Source organism: Sebastes umbrosus, chromosome 11 (genome assembly GCF_015220745.1).
Source record: "Sebastes umbrosus isolate fSebUmb1 chromosome 11, fSebUmb1.pri, whole genome shotgun sequence".
NCBI lineage: Eukaryota > Metazoa > Chordata > Actinopteri > Perciformes > Sebastidae > Sebastes > Sebastes umbrosus.
The window spans coordinates 14,989,263-15,009,448 of NC_051279.1; the positions used below are offsets into that span (position 1 = coordinate 14,989,263).

The 20,186-nt window shown below is 38.9% G+C and overlaps 2 protein-coding genes across 2 annotated transcripts; one reads left to right on the forward strand and one right to left on the reverse strand.

Moving 5' to 3' along the window:
- Positions 1 to 647: 647 nt before the first annotated feature.
- Positions 648 to 15,412, reverse strand: rbfox1l (RNA binding fox-1 homolog 1, like). The gene is made up of 12 exons (XM_037785338.1): positions 14,989 to 15,412; positions 8,763 to 8,999; positions 5,050 to 5,229; positions 4,574 to 4,627; positions 4,394 to 4,486; positions 4,228 to 4,297; positions 4,087 to 4,146; positions 3,866 to 4,001; positions 3,741 to 3,780; positions 3,589 to 3,656; positions 2,394 to 2,475; positions 648 to 2,286 (listed from the first exon to the last, which is right to left on the reverse strand). Exons 1-12 carry the CDS (start codon positions 15,073 to 15,075, stop codon positions 2,242 to 2,244), a joined length of 1,152 nt encoding a protein of 383 aa, XP_037641266.1. The 5' UTR covers positions 15,076 to 15,412; the 3' UTR covers positions 648 to 2,241.
- A 1,499-nt stretch (positions 15,413 to 16,911) lies between these two features.
- rps9 (ribosomal protein S9) lies at positions 16,912 to 19,676 on the forward strand. The gene is made up of 5 exons (XM_037785608.1): positions 16,912 to 16,941; positions 18,147 to 18,259; positions 18,364 to 18,486; positions 18,685 to 18,871; positions 19,417 to 19,676. The coding sequence occupies exons 2-5, from the start codon at positions 18,163 to 18,165 to the stop codon at positions 19,592 to 19,594; spliced, it is 585 nt and encodes a 194-aa protein (XP_037641536.1). The 5' UTR covers positions 16,912 to 16,941; positions 18,147 to 18,162; the 3' UTR covers positions 19,595 to 19,676.
- The last annotated feature ends 510 nt before the right edge of the window (positions 19,677 to 20,186 follow it).

Genomic DNA, 20,186 nt, shown 5'->3' on the forward strand with positions numbered 1-20,186 from the left:
GTAGAATATTAAGTATACTTTTCCTAAGTATATCTCGATCAAAAGATTAAGTACAAGTAGGCCTATCAGCCAAGTATACTTATGCTTTTCTGTATACTTGTCAGTATGATCCAGGTAAACTTATGTATACTTTCGTTAAGTATATCTCTGATAAGTACATAAAAAGTCAACTGAAAGCATACTCTCTTATTTTAAGTTTAAATAAGAATAAACATCTTTTTGGTAAGGGCATGTATATTTGTTTCCTATAGTGGTGCAGAGTAGGACAGAAACAAGAAGAGAAATGAAAGCTAGACTACCAGGAAAAGGAAGGAAGTGAGTTGAGCAGGTAGTAAGCATTGAAATGAGAAAAGAACAACAAGCAGGCAGAAAGGTAAACACAAGCAAGAAATAGAAAGAAAGAGGCTGCTTCGGTTTCTCTATAAGTCCTGACGGAAATGATCCAGACGTGATATGATGAAGTCTCATTCTGTCATCACAACTAGAAGAGTTGCTTTTACATTAATTTCCAATCAATCACAAGTCAAGACTTCTTTGGCATCAGAGCAGCATAGAAACAAACAAAAAAACAACTCAAAGACTGAATTATGAGAGATGAAAAAAAAAAGATTGGAAAATGTTACGTTCAAATAAAGGACAGAAGAGGAAAAGAGAGAAAACAGTTTTATTTAGAGGTAACCATCAAACACAGCAGAAAAAGAAGTGATCAATACAAGTCAAGAAGTCATTCCACAGTTCAGAATGAGGAAGGAGAGAGAAAATACAGGAACAGATGACAGTAAAGAGTGAAATGAGGCGACAGGAGCAGTTATATCTGCAGAATAAAGATGAGAGAAGCATTTACTGACTTTAATCCTCAGTTTGTGTCGTAAAGCCAACAGCAAAAGACTGCTTCTTAACTGCAATTCCCAGTTGTGCATGTGTATAACTGTGTGAATGTAAAACAGGGTTTAAAGCAGCTCAGTAAAATAAACCTTCCCTGGATGAGTAGAAGAGAAAAAAACACTCGATAGGCATCCGGCTCATCGGGTAGTGAGGTACAGAGCCACACAAACAGAAACTAATTTAATAAAACTAACCATTTTAAAGGTCTTATTGGTAACATTTTTGTGTATACGAATAATCTTTAAAAAAAATAATACATCCACATCGTTTTTAGACAGATGCCAAATAAAAGTATCACTTTTCCTAAAAATAAAAAGATTAAGATTGTGAATTAATATTTTTTTAAAAATTGGCAGGTCCAAAGTGAATGTTTTGTTTATCTCTGTGGAAGATATCTGATGTTTGGTTCCCACTTCTAACAAGGCTTATGAGCCAATGGTAAAGCAATGATGGTATCACATGTCTGAGTCTCACGCCACTCGACTGTAAAATATGCAAGTTGTGCAACGAACCGGCAACCACTTGTTGTGAAGTGAATGCAATGGAACGGGGGGAGGGAGAGTACAACATCTAGTGGCTAAATGTTATCAATAGCACCTTTAAATTAGCATTTATGGACATAGTATATATTGAGAAGTGAAGAGAAAAGAAACAGCTCTGCAGAATCAAAGATCACAAACACAGAGAAGGATTCAGGATTAATAATGACGGCTGAATTTAAAGCTAAAAACGTATGAGAGGTAGATTGTTAGAAAGGCAAAAAACAAACAAATGAAATTCCAACTACATCCAGATAAAACATTAGTTTGTAATAATGATACCAGTGTCACAGCTGTCTCTCCGGCTAACTGAACAGTGTTGATGCGTAACCTCACTCATATGCTCACACACACACGCTCACACACTCACTCAAACAGAGATTTAGTAAATAATTGTCATCAAAAATAAGTCATTTGACATTGTACAAACTTGTTTGTACAGTTTGACCCCTGAAACTTGAAAAAGAAAATTACTCACAAAATTCATTCTCACAGTATTTTCACCAACTTCTGTCGTGTTAGCTCTTTAAATTCAGAAAATAATCCTTTAAATGTTTTAAGCAAGTGTCTATATATTACATACATAGCATCCTCCTCCAGGTGCTAAGTATTCATCAGTAGACTGGACAGTAAATGGGTCCTATACTATTTACAACTTCAGTCTGTTTAGTCTCTGGAGGAGAGGTTGTGACGGAGGCCGGAAGTAAAACCATTTCCACATTTCCAAGGATCTCACAATCTGTCCTGCAGCGTCCATGGATCAGCCAGTGCCAGAGTAGAAAAGAGACGTCTTCCCCCCCCCTCATCGGTGGGTGTCTCAGTACGGGGTGAAGCGGTTATATCCTCCTCTGTACAAACTGGCCTGTTGACAGAAGCAGTGTGCCAGGTGTGACCAGGGTCTGCTGCTAACCGCAGATGTAACCAGAGAGCTTTCAACAGAGGCTGCGTGTGTGTTTTGACTCAACTCACCATTGTACCAACTCCATATGTCGTCGTTGGTCCAACTGAGTGGTGATAGGGATCCGCAGCTGTCGTGTAAACGCGTCCGTATCTGGTCAAAAACATCAGAAGCAAGCAGATGTCATGTGCTGTAGCCTGGATTGTAGAAAGGCAAACTCCTAGTTAACCTCCTTTATTTATTAATTTAGCTGCTCAATTATAGTTGTTTGTAAGTTCTCCCTTCATAACGGCCTTCTCCACTATTTGATTTAATTTGACCTAAAAATGGTCAAAGTGAAAGACATTTAATCTAAAAGAAAAAAATCTTAATCTTGATTGGAGGTTAAAGAGGACCTATTATGCTCATGTTCAGGTTCATACTTGTATTTTGGGTTTCTACTAGAACATGTTTACATGCTTTAACTTTACAAAAACACTTTATTTTTCTCATAATGGCTGTGCTGCAGCACCTCTTTTCACCTTCTGTCTGAAACGCTCTGTTTGAGCTCCTGTCCGAAAAGCCCAGTCTGCTCTGATTGGTCAACTGGCCCACTCTGTTGTGATTGATCAACCGAACCAAACTCTTCGGAGTCTGTTCGAGCTCCGCTCTAACCAGCTTTGTTTGTACCAAATTAGCTACTAGGCAGGTATTATGCAAATGTGTTACTTGATGACATCACCACGTTACGGAAGAAAAGGCGGGACTTCAATCAAGGTGTTTCAGGCAGTTCAGCAGCAGTGTTTCTGTGGGGGAGAGTAACTCCCTTTGGCGTGGACTTTGGACTTTGTAACTTTGCAGACCTTTTACATCACAAAAAACTATATAAACACATTCAAGAAAAGGGAAAAAAAAGCACAAAAGCATAATAGGTCCTCTTTAAAGTATAAAACTTATAATGTCTTTTTATACTGCATTTTAATTATTCAACTAACTGTATTATTCATTGATGTATTCAGTTATATTTTTGACTCATCTGATAACCTTTCACTGCCTTTTGATGGTTTGGGGATCTATAAAGTATGCATTCATGATAGAGACGTGTTTGTAAATGTTGCAAGTGAAAATCTGCCTATTACCGATATTTGATAAAATGAAAAATTGTCAGGTACTCTGGTGTATAACGGTTCAATCGGTCTAGATCTAGAAAATAAACCATTTGAAGTTGTCACACCAGCAGTAAAAGCTGATCTGTAATCTTGTTGTGTGCGGCGTTTATCTGCCTACCCGTCACTGTAGGTTGCCGTGGCAGCAGATGCTGATTGAGCCATTCTGTAGGCTGCAGGATAGCCACCCTGCACAAAGAGAAACACAATAACATGAATACAGCAACAGCACCTTAAAACAACTTTAATGAAGAAATGCCGGCAGCTACTTACGTAGACTTCTGCTCCATACAGTCCATCCTGATACACCACCCTGATAAAAACAATATTAAAATGTTAAAGCAGTGAATGAAGTGAATGCAGACCAGGCACTGGTACTTGTACACAGATAGTCTTACCCGGGGTAGCCGGGCACAGCAGCAGGCGTGGCTGCAGCAGAGCGAATCGTGTTGTAGACGGCTCGACCTCGACCGCGCAGCGCAGAGCCCCGGTAGGCCAAGGTGGGAGTTGCTACAGGATACGGGAAACTGGCAACTGAAGAAAAAAACATAAATGGTATAAATAGTGACTAGTACAATGCTGGTGATCTCATTATAATAACAGATCAGTCTTATCTCACCTGTATAGAGTTCAGGTGCGTACATCGCCCCCATGACAGGGTTGATCTTCCATCCAGAAGCTGCACAGAAAATGAGAATAAGTTTCCCAGAATCCCTCAGCACACAAAGTGAAATGTGCAAAGAGGAATGAGGTGTCTTACTTGAAATTTCAGCATTCACAAGAGGCGTCTGGGGCTTCTTGGTAACTACTCTTGCAGTGGCGTTATTAACCTGGGGGCACACGGAACAGGACAAAGGCAGTGATAAAGGATAAGTGTGCAGAATATTAAAGTTGAAACTAACATATAGTAGGAAATTCTCCCTCACCTCGATCTTTCTCCCCTCCACAATCGTCCCATTCAGCTTTTCTCTTGCTCGGTCAGCCTCGCTCGCACTCTCGAAGGTGACGAACCCAAAGCCCTGCACGTTCGCATAGTCATATTATTTGTGCATACTCTGTTTTTGGTCATTAAAATTGAGCTTGTATGATATTTCTGTGATGCTCACCTTGGACCCCCTCTCGTTGAAGATAATTTCTACATCGAGGATCTTCCCAAATTGCTGAAAATGTCAAAATAAGTATTTTGTGAATATAACAGAACAGATAAAGATCATTTAATTTAGTTTATGAATATGGACAAGAATTGTATAAATGTATTTAGAGCTGCAATGATTAATTGATTATCTGTCAACTATTAAATTAATGGGCAACTTTTTTGATAACCGGTTTGGGTCATTTTTTAAGGAAAAAAAAAATTCTCTGATTCCAGCTTCTTAAATGTTAATATTTTCTGCTTTCTTTGCTCCTCTATGACAGTTAACTGAATATCTTTGAGTCGTAGACCAAACAAAACATTTGAGGACGATCAACATTTTTCATCATTTTCTGACATTTGATTCTGACAGATGAATCAACAATGAAAATAATCGTTAGTTGCAGCCCTAATAAAGTGTGCTAATGCGTGATATTGATACATTCGTACCCCAAACATCTGGCGGAGGTCCGGATCTCTGAAGCGGAACGGGATGTTGGAGACGTGGAGGCGTTTGGGTTGGGCCTTATCCGACCCCTCATCATCACTTCCAATTCCTGCTCCGCCCCCTGATGACACCGACACGCTCAGGGACTGGGGGTCAGAGGTCACAGGGGCCAAAACATCCTCCTGACAGTGAGTAAGAATGAAAATAGGACGAGGACGAGGAGGAGGAGGAAGAGAGGAAGTGAGCACGTGGAGAGAAAAAGAATTGACAGGAAGGACGAGGACGTGAAAGAACAAACAAAAGGAGGGCATCAGTAGAAAGGTAAAGAAGGAAAGGGGGAAAAAATCATAAAGTCAATCCAGAGAACAAACCCTGCAACATCTTTCAGAGAATTCTGTTTGTGTAAAAAATTCAGTTGCGTAAGCATCACATGGAATTAGGCAAAGATCATTTTCATGACGTGATTCAAACCAAAGTTCAAAAAGCATTCAGCAACCAGTGATCCTTCTCAGGCAAATGTGAGGAGGCACGAAAAGGGCTCCATTTTAGTGAGGTGTCTTTGAATACATGCCTGTCAGACAGTATAAAGACTAATTCACTGTACAATAACAATAAAGATTATATATTTGACACTAAAATGTTCACTCAAGCTGTGGCAAAAAGAGTTAAATAAAGTTTAAGCTCCTCTGAAAAGCAAGAAAGACTGTAACTACGCAGTTGTTACAATCTGTAATACACATACAAACCTATGGTAATATTTAACTAATTAAAATGCCCCCATGCAGAAAAATTCAAGTACTAATGTGCCAAAACCAAAACATTCAGTATCCCACAATGCACCACGATGCTAGTGTGTGCACGTGTATGTGTTGGACAACCAGCTTCATCAACCATTGCAAAAAATAAATGTTAAAAATATGTTTTTAAGACAAATTAATGAGTCCAAACAAGAAAATGAGAGTGAAAAAGTCTGCAAGAAAAGAAAAATAAATACAGTGAGCTTCAGCAGTGATAGCGAGAGAAGGGTCAGAGTGCGTTGAAAAGAAAAAATAACATTAAAAAATAAAATCAAAATTACTGGAAAAGTATTGATATATTTAAAAAAAAGTTTCAGTCCTTTATGCAGATGTGAAGACTTGATTATTAGCATTCTAGTACCAAGAGGCAGAGACTGGAAGTGGCCTCAGAGCAGCAGTGAAGAGTAAAATTAAACTAAAGTAAACAAGGCAAAGAAGGTGCGCAGAAAGCTTGAAAAGGAAGAGGGTGATGGGGGAGGAGTTCAAAACTGTACGTTCCACAAGGGTCAGTCGGATCACGGTGCTGCTTTTCTGCCAAGGGTTAAAGGTCATTTATCAAGGGGCATAATTAATAAGTTGGGGATAGACAGAAAAAGAGACACATTCACACACGGGAGCATTTTACACACATAAACGCACACAGGCCACTGGATTACACTGGCTTGCCACGGCTGACTACTGCAGACTATCACATCCACCCACACACACCACAGACAGGCCACAGTGGAGGGGAGACAGGGAGAGAGGGTTGAGTTGGGTGGTGGTGGCATGTCACGATGCAGAATTGTGTTTCTGGACCTGAGCGATATTTCAGAGGGAGAAAGGGGGGTCATCTGGTCAGCCTCCCCCTTTGACCCCTCTCCCTCCACGGCGACGTCTCAACTTTCCCCCGAAAATCAGGCTCTAGTAATAAAATATATAGATGGGGCCACAAAACACCATTTATGAAAGGAGGAAGAGAGATGTACTGCAGCAGGACACAGAGCTGACCTGCCACACAGATCAGACTAAACACCTCTGACCTTATCATAGTGGATGTGTTCATGCCTGAAGGAGATGTATGCCATATAGTAAGTAATACTCATTTCGGTCTAAATGGAGCTCTGAAAACCTTAGTCTTCATGAAAGGGAAAAATCTGCCAACAGAATATTTCAACCTGTTTCCAAATTAAATCATATTTTCAAAGAACTTTCCATTATCAGGCCATTGAATAGGCGTAATCAGTTACTATAAGCACCATAGATGTGGGTCATTAAGGGCCTGCTAAGTTGTAAAAGTGAAAGAAAAACTAAAAGCAACACATTCTAACACGGAAAAAAAACTACATGAAACATTATGTTTTGAGCACAAACAACAAACAAAAAGGCTTCTTTGGGTTTATGCAATAAAACTACAACTTTCACGCTCTCTACACTACAGCGCCTGACTTCATCTTCTGCTCCTGCCCTAATTACTACGGTCGCTAGAGGTCGCTGTCGTCTTATTTTATCCCTTCTTACGGTGATCTACCATGTGAATAGATGATAAAACCTACTATTGGGTGTAGTAGGCCCCTGTTGACCCACATCTATGTTCCCTATAGCAACCGATAATGCCTATTTAATGGCCTGATAACAGTCTAATTGGCTGAGAAATGAGTGTCTGTGCTAACAGGCTCACGGTGACAATGCTAACATGCTGATGATTAGCAAGTATAATGTTTACCATGTTCACCATGATAGCATGCTGAGGCTCACGAGAACGTCATTAGTTTTGCAGGTATTTGGTGTTGAAGTGTTGAATGAACTGAATTTTTGACCCAGTGATGGCAATGACTGTTTAACTTATTCAAGATAATATAAGGTGATGTAGAGATGGCAGTAAAAATGGTCAGGAACATTCATTTACGCACATATTCGCTCTTCTCATGATTTATACATAAGGCCTATTGTGAAAAGGGTCGCAATAATTTGTCATTTATAAAAAGTGGGTCACTAGAAAAGAAGTATGGGAAACACTAATCTAGGGACCTTGAAGCAAATTTCATGGCAATCCATCAAATAGTTGTCAAGATTATTTCAATCAAAACTAAAAATGTGAACTTCACCTGGGGACCATGAATGTCTCTACAAGACTTCACTGCACTCCAGGAAATTGTTGTTGAGATATTAATGATTGGACCAAATAGTTGGACCAACCAACAGACCAATAATAACATCCATAGCGCCATAGTATAATCTGATTTTAGTAAATATTTAAAAGAAGTTGCTTTTTATTGGGAACAGGTTGAAATAATCTCACTGCCCTGGCAGATGTTTTCACTTAATTTAAGAAAATTAGATGAAGATGACACAATTACAGACAAAATGGCATGTTAAGGAGTGTTGAATTTTCATAACAAACAGAAATATCATTCTTAAATTAACATACAACCACTTTCTATTCTATTACAATTATATTTCAATTATATTTTCCAGCAAAAACTGTTGAAACAATAAATCCTTTTATAACCTCTTCCACAGATCTATTTGATTTCTGGATTGGACGAACCACAAAAACACAACATACAAACTGTAACATATGTTGAGTACATCCTCTACACACTTAACTGTCAATATCATCACAAGATGTCCCACCCATAATCTTGAAAGGTGATCTGTTTTATCGCCTGCTAAATAAGACACAGGGGAGACATGAAAGTAGGGATTTATTTTCATCAACAAATCCCCACTCAGCCGCCCCCCCTCACTTTGAGTGTGAGCGGCGTTCCCGTACATGGACACAAGAGTGGAAGTGGGGCTCTAAATATAGAAGGAAACTCTATCTGGCCACGTTCCCCTGATAGGACATATGGATGCACTACCTGAAGCAGCAGGGCTTCTTGTCACATTAACTGACTGAGGATCAGGTTTTATTGGGACTCACAAACTGTTCTTACCGTGTTACTGGATGTCAGAGCCTCCACCCCGTCCAGCTGGGGGCCCTGGTAGATTCGGAGTTGAGGATGGTCGGCGTACTCTGAACCTGGGTGTACAGAGGTGAAATCAAGAGGTGGCAGTCTGCCTGCAGATGTTGGTGGACCTTGACCAGGCGGGGGGTAGGAGGGAGGAGGGGCGTAGACCTGAGACAGGCCAGGGTCGCCGCTGCCGGGTCCGGCCTCCTGAGAGGGGCCTCCCTGAGGAAGAGAGACAGAAAGAGAGGAATCAGTCACACAAGATGTCAGAGGTGTAAACAAAGTAACCACCATGTTGTTACTGTTCTTCTGCTTTCACAATAATTCATTTTTGTGAGTTGTGAATGTAGTTTATGATGCATAGACAAGTAAGGGATAATGTACAGCAAGCCGGTCATTATTGTGAAATACACTTGCAACCTGGTCCTGCATCGCCCTGAAGGGGTTTATTTCACAACAATGACCCGCTAGCTGTACATTATCACGCTTATTACACGGCTACTTACTTAAGAAATCAATAATTTGACACAAAAACGGTCCACCATACTTTTATTCAGCACCTTTGTAAAAGCTCTGTGGATGTTTTTTTTTTGTTTTTTTTAAATATTCGTCTACATACATTTTTTTATCAATGACACCTTTAAGTACAATTTTGAGGTATTTGTACTTAAGTATTTCCATTTTCTGCTATTTTGTACTCCACCACACTTCAGAGGCAAATATTATACTTTTTACTCCAAGACTTGTTACTCTGCAGATTCAGAATAATAATTAAATAATATAATCAACAAATAAATCTTCAATTATATAAAGTTATTAAAAATAGCTCAACCTTAACAAGCTGCAACATTAAAGTGATAAACACATTAATGTATCAGTAGTTATAAACCAATAATATAATATGTATTATTCTAACATGAGCCGTTCTGCATAATGAGAACTTTCACTTTTGGTACTTGGTATGCAAATAGTAATAATAATAATAATAATAATACATTTTATTCGGTGGTGTCTTTCAAGACACCTAAGGACATCTTACAAAGATAAAATTAAAGTATAATAATAGTTCTATACTGTGGTATTGTTACTTTTACAGCTAGATCTGAAACAATTTGTTCATTAATCAATTAATTTTACATTTACAATTTGATATAAATATTTAACCATGTCTCATTTGTCAAGCAAACATGCCAAATATTTCCTGGTTCCAGTTTCTCAAATTTGAGGATTTCCTGCATTTCTCTAGTTTATACCATAGCAAAATTTACTTTTTTTGGTTTTAAACTATCAGACAAAAAAAACAGGGACATTGTAACTGGAGTTTTGCACTATTTTCTGACCTATTATAGAATAAATGATCAGTTCATTAAAGAAAAGAATAGGTAGATCAATGAATGATGGAAATAACTTTTAGTTTTGAGTGGCTGAACTCAGACACATCTAAAGTTCCTGTCAGTTCAGCCTCATTTCAGTCAAATCACACTGTAAAACTAAATTTTAACTCCTTCGAGTCATAAACAGAAATAGTTAAGCTGAGAAGTGTAAATGAAAACACAGAAACAGAAGTGAACAACCGTCCTATACAGCCTTGATACAAGTGAATTATCCCAGTTAGGAGCTAAAAGCATTGTCTTACCCCGTTACTGCATTCCTCGATCTCTGATGCATTGTCCAACAACTGCAGCATCTTTAAATGCCAGCTTACCACCCGCCTACTGCACCATAAGTCCTACTCATCCACCAATCAAATCAAATGATCGCCAGATCCCCAAAAGAGACCAGGAGGCCACACCAGCTGTGGTCATCTGTAACTGTCAATCATCCCCCTCCACCCACACTGCCTTCACTTTAAACACTCATGAACACACACACACACACACACACACACCCAAGATGAGGTATTTATGAAAGTATATGCTCCTACAGTTGCAAGTCAGTAAATCATGGTAAAGGTCGACTCTAAGTATAACACGTTAGAGAGGTCAACGTGGTTTTATTACTTTTCCAACAACATTTTTAAATAAAATATATCCCCACCGAGGCCTGCTAGGCTAATACTCTGGAAAACACCTTCTTTTCCCAGATATATTTCTGACTTCATGCTCAAATATTTAAGAATTAAAGCGGTGCCTTCAAATGGGGTCGTGTTAAACGTGTTCACGAGAAGAGTCCATATGAACGCCCCCCTCTTGTGGTATTCACGACCTCGTAAGTGAAAAGTTTCTGAAAGTTCACCGAGTTCACAAGTTGCGACGTGTTTGTTGACGTTTTCAGAAATGGCGGGGCCATGGAAGTTACTTTTTTGGTGCATAATAAGTGAATATATTGTTATTTTAGTCGTATATTGTTTTTCTTCGTAATTTTATATGTCTGGGGAAAATGTGGATATTCCCAATATATTCCCCTGTCATTATGACGTACTTGCATTTTGCATACTTGTATTTACTTTGCATTTATTTTTGCATTTTAGTGCAGAAATACTTTTATTATTTATTATAATACTTTGCAGTTTAAGATTTTACATACAGCTACAAAATATTCCTCATAAAATACAACTGCTTTCTGTTTAAATCTTGTCAATGTTTGTTATTGACTATGAAAAATACGGTAAATATAAAGCTAGCCGGCAGCTGGTTAGCTTAGCTTAGCATAAAGACTGGAAACAGGGAAAAAGTATTACACGCCGTTTTTACACTTTGGTTTTGTATAGATTATAGCGACATATAAAATGTCTATTAGTGAACTTTAAAGGTGCTGTTTGGTGGATTTTGTTACCTTTGGACAGAGCCAGGTTCACTGTCTCCCCGTTTCCACATATTTCCCAAAAGGTCAAACTATCCCTTTAATCCAGCATGTTTCTACTGCACTATTAATGTTTTCACTTAATTAAAAGGATTATAGAAGTTCTTCCGACCATATCTGTATCCTAACATAATTTATATCCACGTGTTGCCTTACATGCAAAATGCCACAAGTTTGTCAGCCAGCTTTAGGATTTAGAGGGATTTATTATAATTAAAAACTCGCTCCACTTTCATTTCATAAACTCTCATATATCTCTCTATCAGCTGCACCGGAGAGGTGTGAAAAATTAGAGATAATGAAGATGCAAATACAATAAAGAAAGAAGCACTGGAGCCAAGGTTTCACTAAAGTGCGCACTGAAGTCTTTAAAAGTAGCCTACATGAGACAACTCTTATGTTTTCTCTCGTGAATATCAGCTTTTGCCATCCAACAGATATTTAGAGTACCAGAGGTTAGGCTGCACACATTACTGAACTTTTTCCTCTCTCACTCAGTCAGTTTGTATAATCAGAGTATGACAATGTGCAGGTATAATGTTTACCATGTTCACCATCTTAGTTTAGCATGCGAGCACGCTAACATTTTGTCAATTAGCACTAAACACAAAGGACAGCTGAGGCTGGTGGGAATGGCATTAGTTTTGAAGGTGTTTAGTCATAAATCAAAGTATTGAGATTTAATTTTTGACCTGGTGATGGTGCTAGAAGAAAAGTCAGGGGATCACCAAAGTTACTACAATTCATCCTGAAGGACATGAATGTGTGTACCAAATGCAGTGGTGGAATGTAACTAGGCCTAAGTACATTTACTCAAATACTGTTAGCTACTTAAGTACAATTTTGGCATAGGCCTACTTGTAGGCTATTGTACTTGAGTATTTCCATTTTATCTACTTTTATTTCACTATATTTCAGAGGTACAGTCGCAGACTCAAGTCCCAATCTCTGCTAAAAAAAGTGGGCTACAAGTATATACAAGTATACCTGCAGGATAAAAACTATTAAACTAGTAGTTTACTGAGAGTATACTTTAAAGTGCACTTTCATAAACCAGAAAGTGAGCTACAAGTTTACACTTTAAAGTATACTTTCATAATCTAAAAAACTATCAGTATACTTATAGTATAGTTGCAGTACAAAATAAAATGTAGGTGTAAACAAGTATAGTTAAGTATACTTTTATAAACTAAAAAGTGGCCCAATTTAGTCCAAAGAAGTATTAAAGTAGTACACTTACAAATATACTACTAGTACATTGATATTAGTATACTACTAATATCAATATAGTATACTCTTAAACGTATTTATTTATTTTTGCATTTACTTATTTTTTATTTTAAATTGAATACAAAAATAAAGAAGCACATTAAAACATATATATTCATTTATGTCACATTTTATTAATTAATGAATGCATATATTTATTTTTAATATTATTTTTGGTACATTTAATGGCATATTTATTTATTTATTTATTTATTATTGATGTTGGCAGGTTCTGTCCTCCATACACTTAAGCTGTGAGGCTAAAAAGTGTAAAAGTGTAAAAGTGCCTTGTGATGCAAAACATACTAGGAATGAATTTAAATGGACACATTAGAAAGGCCTACCCTGTTATCACGTTTGTTGTTGTTCATTCTATCTAATTCTGGAAAGTACAGTATAATGAGGGATTCTCCAGGTTGTGTTAGTCACAGTATCGCGCTGGAACATGTTTCCAAACACGTCAACACTAACTCGTGTCTGTATCGTGTCCCATTTATCTTAAGAAACAACCAATGTCTGACTGCCTCGACCCTCCTCACAGATAAAAGAATTGACAGATGAGTGAGGATAACACAATCTGTTAGATATCATTAATAGTCTTTGGATTCCCACAGACTGAAACCACCAGCCACTGTGCCTGATTCAGTATCACCGTGTCAGCAGGCGTTCAGACACCGCGTCCCCCCCCCCTCCTCCTTGCAGGCTTTTTTTGATTTCCATTTGTTCCCTCTTCTTCTCGTCTCCCTCCTCAGCTGTCAGTTTGTGGTTAGAGGTCAACAGCTCTGAGCCAGGTGCCTGCTGGGACAGCTGCCGCAGGGTTTACATACAGACGACACTAAACTGCAGATGTGGCCTTTTAGTGCCGGCCAAGTTACAATTGCTAGTGAACAAGTATCTTATTGAATGAAACTAAATATCCCTTTCACCACCCCTTTCATTCTCCACATCCTGCTTTCTCCTATTCGGGTTCCTTTCATAATATTCCAAAAGATATTTTGGGGATTTTATCAGATGGTTGATAATGAAGGGAAAGACGGTGGAGAGACAGAAGGCAAAGATGTGACAAAAGTCAAACCTACACCCTTCAAACAGATGCTGCGCTTCAATCACGCAGACATGTCGGCAGAAAACTGCTGAAGCAGTGCTCAGAAATAGAAACATGTCAAAGTAGTAAAAAGTTCAGATTGTTTTGGAGACGTATCACATTTCTCAGGCCTTGAAACTCTCTTTTTGTTTCCAGTCACCCCAAAACACCTCTCTCTTTTCTCAAAGTACCCCTCTAAATTTTCTTAACTAAAGAAAGAGATGTTAATATTATGCTTGAACAGCTAAATACTCAATATCTAAAAGCACAGCAGACACGTTTCACACCATTGTAAGTACAATTGAGTGCAGAAAACAAGAAAGGTGACAGAATCTCCTCCTGTGATTATCTGCTCAGGAGAGGAGGGCTAAAAATACAGCTGGTGTGAAGCCCAGAGACAAGGTAGAGAGATACCAGATGCATTGTGGCATCAATGGTATTTCAGGGACACTTAGACACATATACACACACACACACACACACACACACGTGTATAGCCTGCTGGCATCGCTGAAGCCAGTGGACTAAAGATAACCCCTAGTGTGTCCTTACTATTAAACAAATAACATATTTTGCAATCAGTGTGCTTCAGCCAGCTCCCATCAGGCCGCTTTGATTTGTAATTCCTCTAATCTCTTCTGTTCGTGACACATTTTGTCACTATTAAGCAATAAACGCTTAACTAAATTGAACGTTACTCAAGGAAACAAGGGCCCTTTGGTTTCTTCTGGTGAACTAAATGTTTTCCTCCTCACTGTTGTTTCTAACTTATAATAAAAAACTAATTTAGAGCTGAAAGAAATCAACAGACAGTGTTGTTTCAGCTTATTAGAAGTGAACATTTGCTAATTTCTAAAAGTAAAAATGATTACTTTTGGTTACCCATGTGACCAAAAGTAATCATTTTTACATTAAATCAAGAAGATAATCTGCAGATTAATTGGTAGGGAAAATACTTGTTAGTAACAGCCCTGAACTCATTCAAGTATGGATTTTATATGGATAACTGAGAAGAGGAGATTTTGCAGTTTACAGAGCATATTAAGGAGAGTTTACCTGAACTAGGCCGGGGTAGCATGAGGTTGTCTGTGGGTAGACAGGGAGTCCATAAGGCTGGAGAATCACAGTGGGTGAGGAGAGCATGGCCCAAAAACCACGCACAAGGAGAAAGGGAACGGTGGACGATGGGAGGAAAAGGAGAAGGAGAGCAGGGGAAAAGGAAGGGTTGATATGCACACAGGAGAGCAGACGATCAGGCTGGGAGAAAAAGAAGAAAAAATCCCAACAGGAGAAAACAGAAGATCCAAGAGGGCGAGGGGAAAGAAGATTAAGACTCTATTTAACCTCGCAGATGAGTCAAAGAAGAAAACGCAAAAGCAAGTCCACAAAACAACCGATGTCCTGTCCAGAAAAAACAGGATATAAAGCAGTGAAAGAGAAAGCAAGAGAGCCTCTGTGTGTCCATCAGTTGATCAACTGACTGACGGACAGAAACACATGCTCAGGGTCCCATTTCAGAGTTATATAAATAGTCACCCATGTCCTTCTCTCTGAGTTTACCACCTTACCACCCTCACTCTTAAACATGTTGTCATGCAAGATTTCTCACCACTTGTTACACACTTGTACGAGCCTATTCAACAGTGTATATGAGAAAACCTTGAATAGGCTAAAGCAGGTCATTTGACCCCTCATGTGCCCTAAAAGTTATAAACTCCAGCAGCCTGGTCTATTATATTTTTCAGGTAGGCCAATATGACTTCATGAATCATATTTATAATACACACATATCTGTAGGTAAGTAGGAATACGCGCATATTTGAAACTAGTACCGTCAGTATTTACTGTTTTCAGCTGTTTTTTCCTGCTAGACCAGGGGTCAGCAACCTGCGTCTCCAGAGCCACATGCGGCTCCTCAGCTCCTCCCCAGTGGCTCACTAAGGATTTTTAAAAATGGAAATGAGTAATTGTTTTTTGTTTACATTTTCATTTTTTTTCATCATTGCTGTAGGTCCATGGTACGACGCTATGATGGAGTATTAGGGCCACATTGAGGAAAAAAAATAAATCTGAGATTTCGAGAATAAAGTCATAATATTACGAGAATAAAGTCATAATATTATATTATGAAGTAGTAATTTGACGTGTTATTTTCTTCTTTTCTCCTAAAGTTATGACTTCATTCTCGTGATATTACAACTTTTTTTCTCGTTAAGTTCTGAATTTATTCTTGTGATAATACGACTTTTTTTCTCGTTAAGTTATGACTTTATTCTCGTGATATTACAACTTTTTTTCTCGTTAAGTTCTGAATTTATTCTTGTGATAATAAAACTTTTTTTCTCGTTAAGTTCTGAATTTATTCTTGTGATAATACGACTTTTTTTCTCGTTAAGTTATGACTTTATTCTCGTAATAATACAACTTTTTTTCTTGTGAAGTTATGACTTTATTCTCATAATAATAAAACTTTTTTTCTCGTGAAGTTATGAATTTATTCTTGTGATAATACGACTTTTTTTCTCGTTAAGTTATGACTTTATTCTCGTAATATTACGACTTTTTTGCTCGTTAAGTTATGATTTTATTCTCGTAATGTTACGACTTCTTTCTCGTAATATTAGGACTTTATTCTGGAAATCTCCGATTTTTTTCCCCTCAATGTGGGTCTAATACTCTGTAGTACATATGCACTTGGGCCCTCACTGCATTAGACTTATATACTATATACTTAGACTATAAACTGTGTTACCTTCATCACAATGCTCAAATGTTTTGCTGCTCCAGACAGATTTTAATTTGTTTTCCCTAAAATGTCTCTTTTGATAGTAAAGGTTGTAAAAGTGGCTGACCCCTGGGCTTGACCAACAGAGGGCGACAAGACCAACATTCCCACTTCCGTTCTGGCGCAGAGGTGCATGATGGGATATGTAGTTCGTGCGTCGGCCCTATAAATGAACAGGAACTTCCTTTAACGTCCTCTTTACTCTGCTGGCCTGAGCGACACAGGTACGATCTGCTGCCTCATGCTACTCCACATCACTAACTCACAGCGTTTAGACCTTCTACATGTACAAACATGCATAGGCAGTGAAAGGAAATATGGTTTTAATGGCGAATGTGTCTTTTAAATAACCCACGTGTAGTTTTGTGTTGGTTTGTTGGAGTGAAAGGCTAACTCAGCTAAGCTAACGCTAGCTGGTCACATTGAACAACGTGGTGCGGTGCAGCTGCGGCCTGGTCGTAGTTCAGACCCATAGATTGTTTTCTAACGCATAGTTACATGATTTCTTGTAGTTACAAACACAGTTAATTAAACTGTTCTGGCGTAGAAGTGTTGTGAATACATTTCCATGTTTTAGTTGTTGGGAGGTTGAAATGCAACTTTAACTGTAATTCCACAATGAAATATAATGTAAGAAGGAACAACATAAATCAGAATCATACATATTGTGATATACATTTTAGCAGTATGCATTATATTGTTTAAAATAAAAAATAATTTTGCTGCACTTTCAAGGGTGTAATGTTAACACTCTTGTGAAATTGAGTCAATTCAATGTGAATGGGACTAGCTCAGGGGTCAGCAACCTTTACTACCCACAAAGCCATTTAGGCAAAAAAATGTCTGTAGCCACAAAACATTATACAGCTTACACACACAGATTATAGTATATACTGTAAGTCTAATGCAGTGAGAGCCAAAGGGCAAAGAAGTAACATTACCAGAATAAAGTCATAACTTTATGAGAAAAGTCATATTATGAGAATAAAGTAATAACTTTACAAGAAAAAAGTCATATTCTGAGAATAGTCATAACAGGTGAAATTACTACTTTATAATATGACTTTTTTTCTTGTAAACCTTTCACTTTATTATCATATTATGACTTAATTCTTGAAATCTCAGATTTATTTCTCAATGTGGCCCTAATATGCTGTGGTACCATAGACCTACAATGATGAATGAAAATGTAAACAAAAAAGTTATTCATTTCCATTTTTAAAAATCCACTGGAGAGGGGCTAAAGAGCTGCATGTGGCTCCGGAGCCGCAGGTTGCTGACCCCTGGACTAGTTCAAGAGGATGTCTGTTTAGGATTAGAGTTTAGGGAGAGAGTTGTCTGTAGTTTACTGTAAATATTTTCCCTTCTCTGTTGTAAAACTAGCCTTTTGATTATTTGCATGACTAACCTAATATCTGTGATATTGCAGGCACTTCTAAGCCGCCATGCCCGTTGCCAGGAGTTGGGTTTGTCGCAAGACATATGTCACCCCCCGCCGTCCCTTCGAGAAGTCCCGTCTCGACCAGGAGTTGAAACTCATTGGTATGCTCTGATTTCATTTTAACAGCTATGTAGTTATAAATTGCACTATTTTCGGGCTAGATGGTACAGAAATTTGACTGTTTATTGTCCCATCTTCTTTCAAGGCGAGTATGGTCTGAGGAACAAGCGTGAGGTGTGGAGAGTCAAGTTCACCCTGGCCAAGATTCGCAAAGCTGCCAGAGAGCTGCTCACTCTTGACGAGAAGGACCCCAAGCGTCTGTTTGAAGGTATGCAAAACACATTCAAATACAGGTTTGAGCATAGTATTGGCCGATGATTACATTATCATTATTCAGACTTTCTGTGGTGTCAAGAATTCCTCGTGAATGAGGCCAATATCGTCACTTAACTAAAAAGGATTATATGCACACTGTATGAGCCTGTGTGTTTAGGATTGTAAAATGGCTCCTGTGTGGTTTTTCCAGGTAATGCTTTGCTCAGGCGTCTGGTGAGGATCGGTGTGCTGGACGAGGGTAAGATGAAGCTGGATTACATCCTCGGTCTGAAGGTTGAAGATTTCTTGGAGAGGAGGCTGCAGACACAGGTCTTCAAGCTTGGACTTGCCAAGAGCATCCATCATGCCCGCGTGCTTATCCGCCAGAGGCACATTCGGTAAGCTCTAACGATCCAGGGGAACAAATGTCAAATAATAAAGGGGTCACAAGTCTTATGAGGGACTCATCAGAAACTCAATGCTTCCTCTTTCATCAGAGGACCATCAACTTATAACGCTCTCCGCTGAGATCAGTTAAACATTTCAATAAGGTCAATTCGGTATCAAAACCGTATACCTTGTCAGTAGACATTGCCCAGAGCCAATCGTACCAGTGAGGGCTTGGACTGAGCCACTGTGGTGTTGTGGCTGTCAGGTAAGGTACTGGGGATTGCACCTCGGGCAATTGTAGTATTCACTACACCCTGTGTGTTATGATGTACTAAATATTCAGGCTGATGATTTAACTAAAATATTCTGATTTTCTGTGGAGTCAAGAATTCCTCGTGAATGAAGCCTGCAGTAAACTGATGGCACTAGCCCGTTTACATGTTTAAGATTATTACATTTGGATAAAATTGTCTGATGCTGTCATCCAGTTCAACTTGCCTTTTTTTCCTCTTTAAAGCAGAACATGTTTTCTAAAGCTTGTCTGTCTTTGCAGTGTGCGCAAGCAGGTGGTGAACATCCCCTCCTTTGTGGTTCGCCTGGACAGCCAGAAGCACATCGACTTCTCCCTGAGGTCTCCATACGGTGGTGGACGCCCAGGCCGCGTCAAGAGAAAGAACGCCAAGAAGGGCCAGGGTGGCGCTGGAGGAGCTGACGACGAGGAGGAAGATTAAGCAGGATGTCGTCCAGGGAGTGTTCTGATGCTTCCTGTTCTGTCAAAATTTTGAATAAAAATATTTGGTTTGACCAGAGAAACTGAGTTGTTGTGTTTTTCCCTCCCTATAATATTGGCTCATGAAGTCTATACCAATGTAATTTTATATTGTGAGATGAGAAGTCAGATATAGTTGTATTATACTGAGAAGAGTGATTTAACTTTTAAATGATTTACCAGCGGTTATGAAGTACATTAGCTATGAATGACTGTGGTAAGGTTTAGCCATGTCATCACAGAATTTGGATTGGTTCAGTCTACACTTCTGAGACTACTTCCTGACGAGGTTGGGATCATTTAACATCTGCACAAAACTCCTGCGGATGTTCTACCAGCCAGTGTCCTTTTCTATGCTGTGGTGTGCTGTTGGGGCATTACAAGTAAGAGGTCCCTCAAGGCTGGACAAGCTGATCAGGCGAGCCGGCTCTGTAGTCGGCTTGGAGCTTGACTCGTGATGGTGGCAGAGGAAAGAATACTCAACACACTGCTGGCCATAATGGACAACGCCAGCCATCCTCTGCATGCCGTCATCCCCAAACAGAGAAATCCTT

Bases quoted from the DNA above. Each gene is read 5' to 3' on its own strand.
- rbfox1l (XM_037785338.1), bottom strand. From the start codon at position 15,075: ATGCTCTCCTCACCCACTGTGATTCTCCAGCCTTATGGACTCCCTGTC. The intron at 5,230-8,762 runs GTAAGAACAGTT...ACTCACTGTCAG, and splicing joins CTCTGACATCCAGTAACACG to GAGGATGTTTTGGCCCCTGT. The intron at 2,476-3,588 runs GTAGGCAGATAA...GTTTTTGACCAG, and splicing joins ACGGCAACCTACAGTGACGG to ATACGGACGCGTTTACACGA.
- rps9 (XM_037785608.1), top strand. From the start codon at position 18,163: ATGCCCGTTGCCAGGAGTTGGGTTTGTCGCAAGACATATGTCACCCCC. The intron at 18,260-18,363 runs GTATGCTCTGAT...TCTTCTTTCAAG, and splicing joins CCAGGAGTTGAAACTCATTG to GCGAGTATGGTCTGAGGAAC. The intron at 18,872-19,416 runs GTAAGCTCTAAC...CTGTCTTTGCAG, and splicing joins ATCCGCCAGAGGCACATTCG to TGTGCGCAAGCAGGTGGTGA.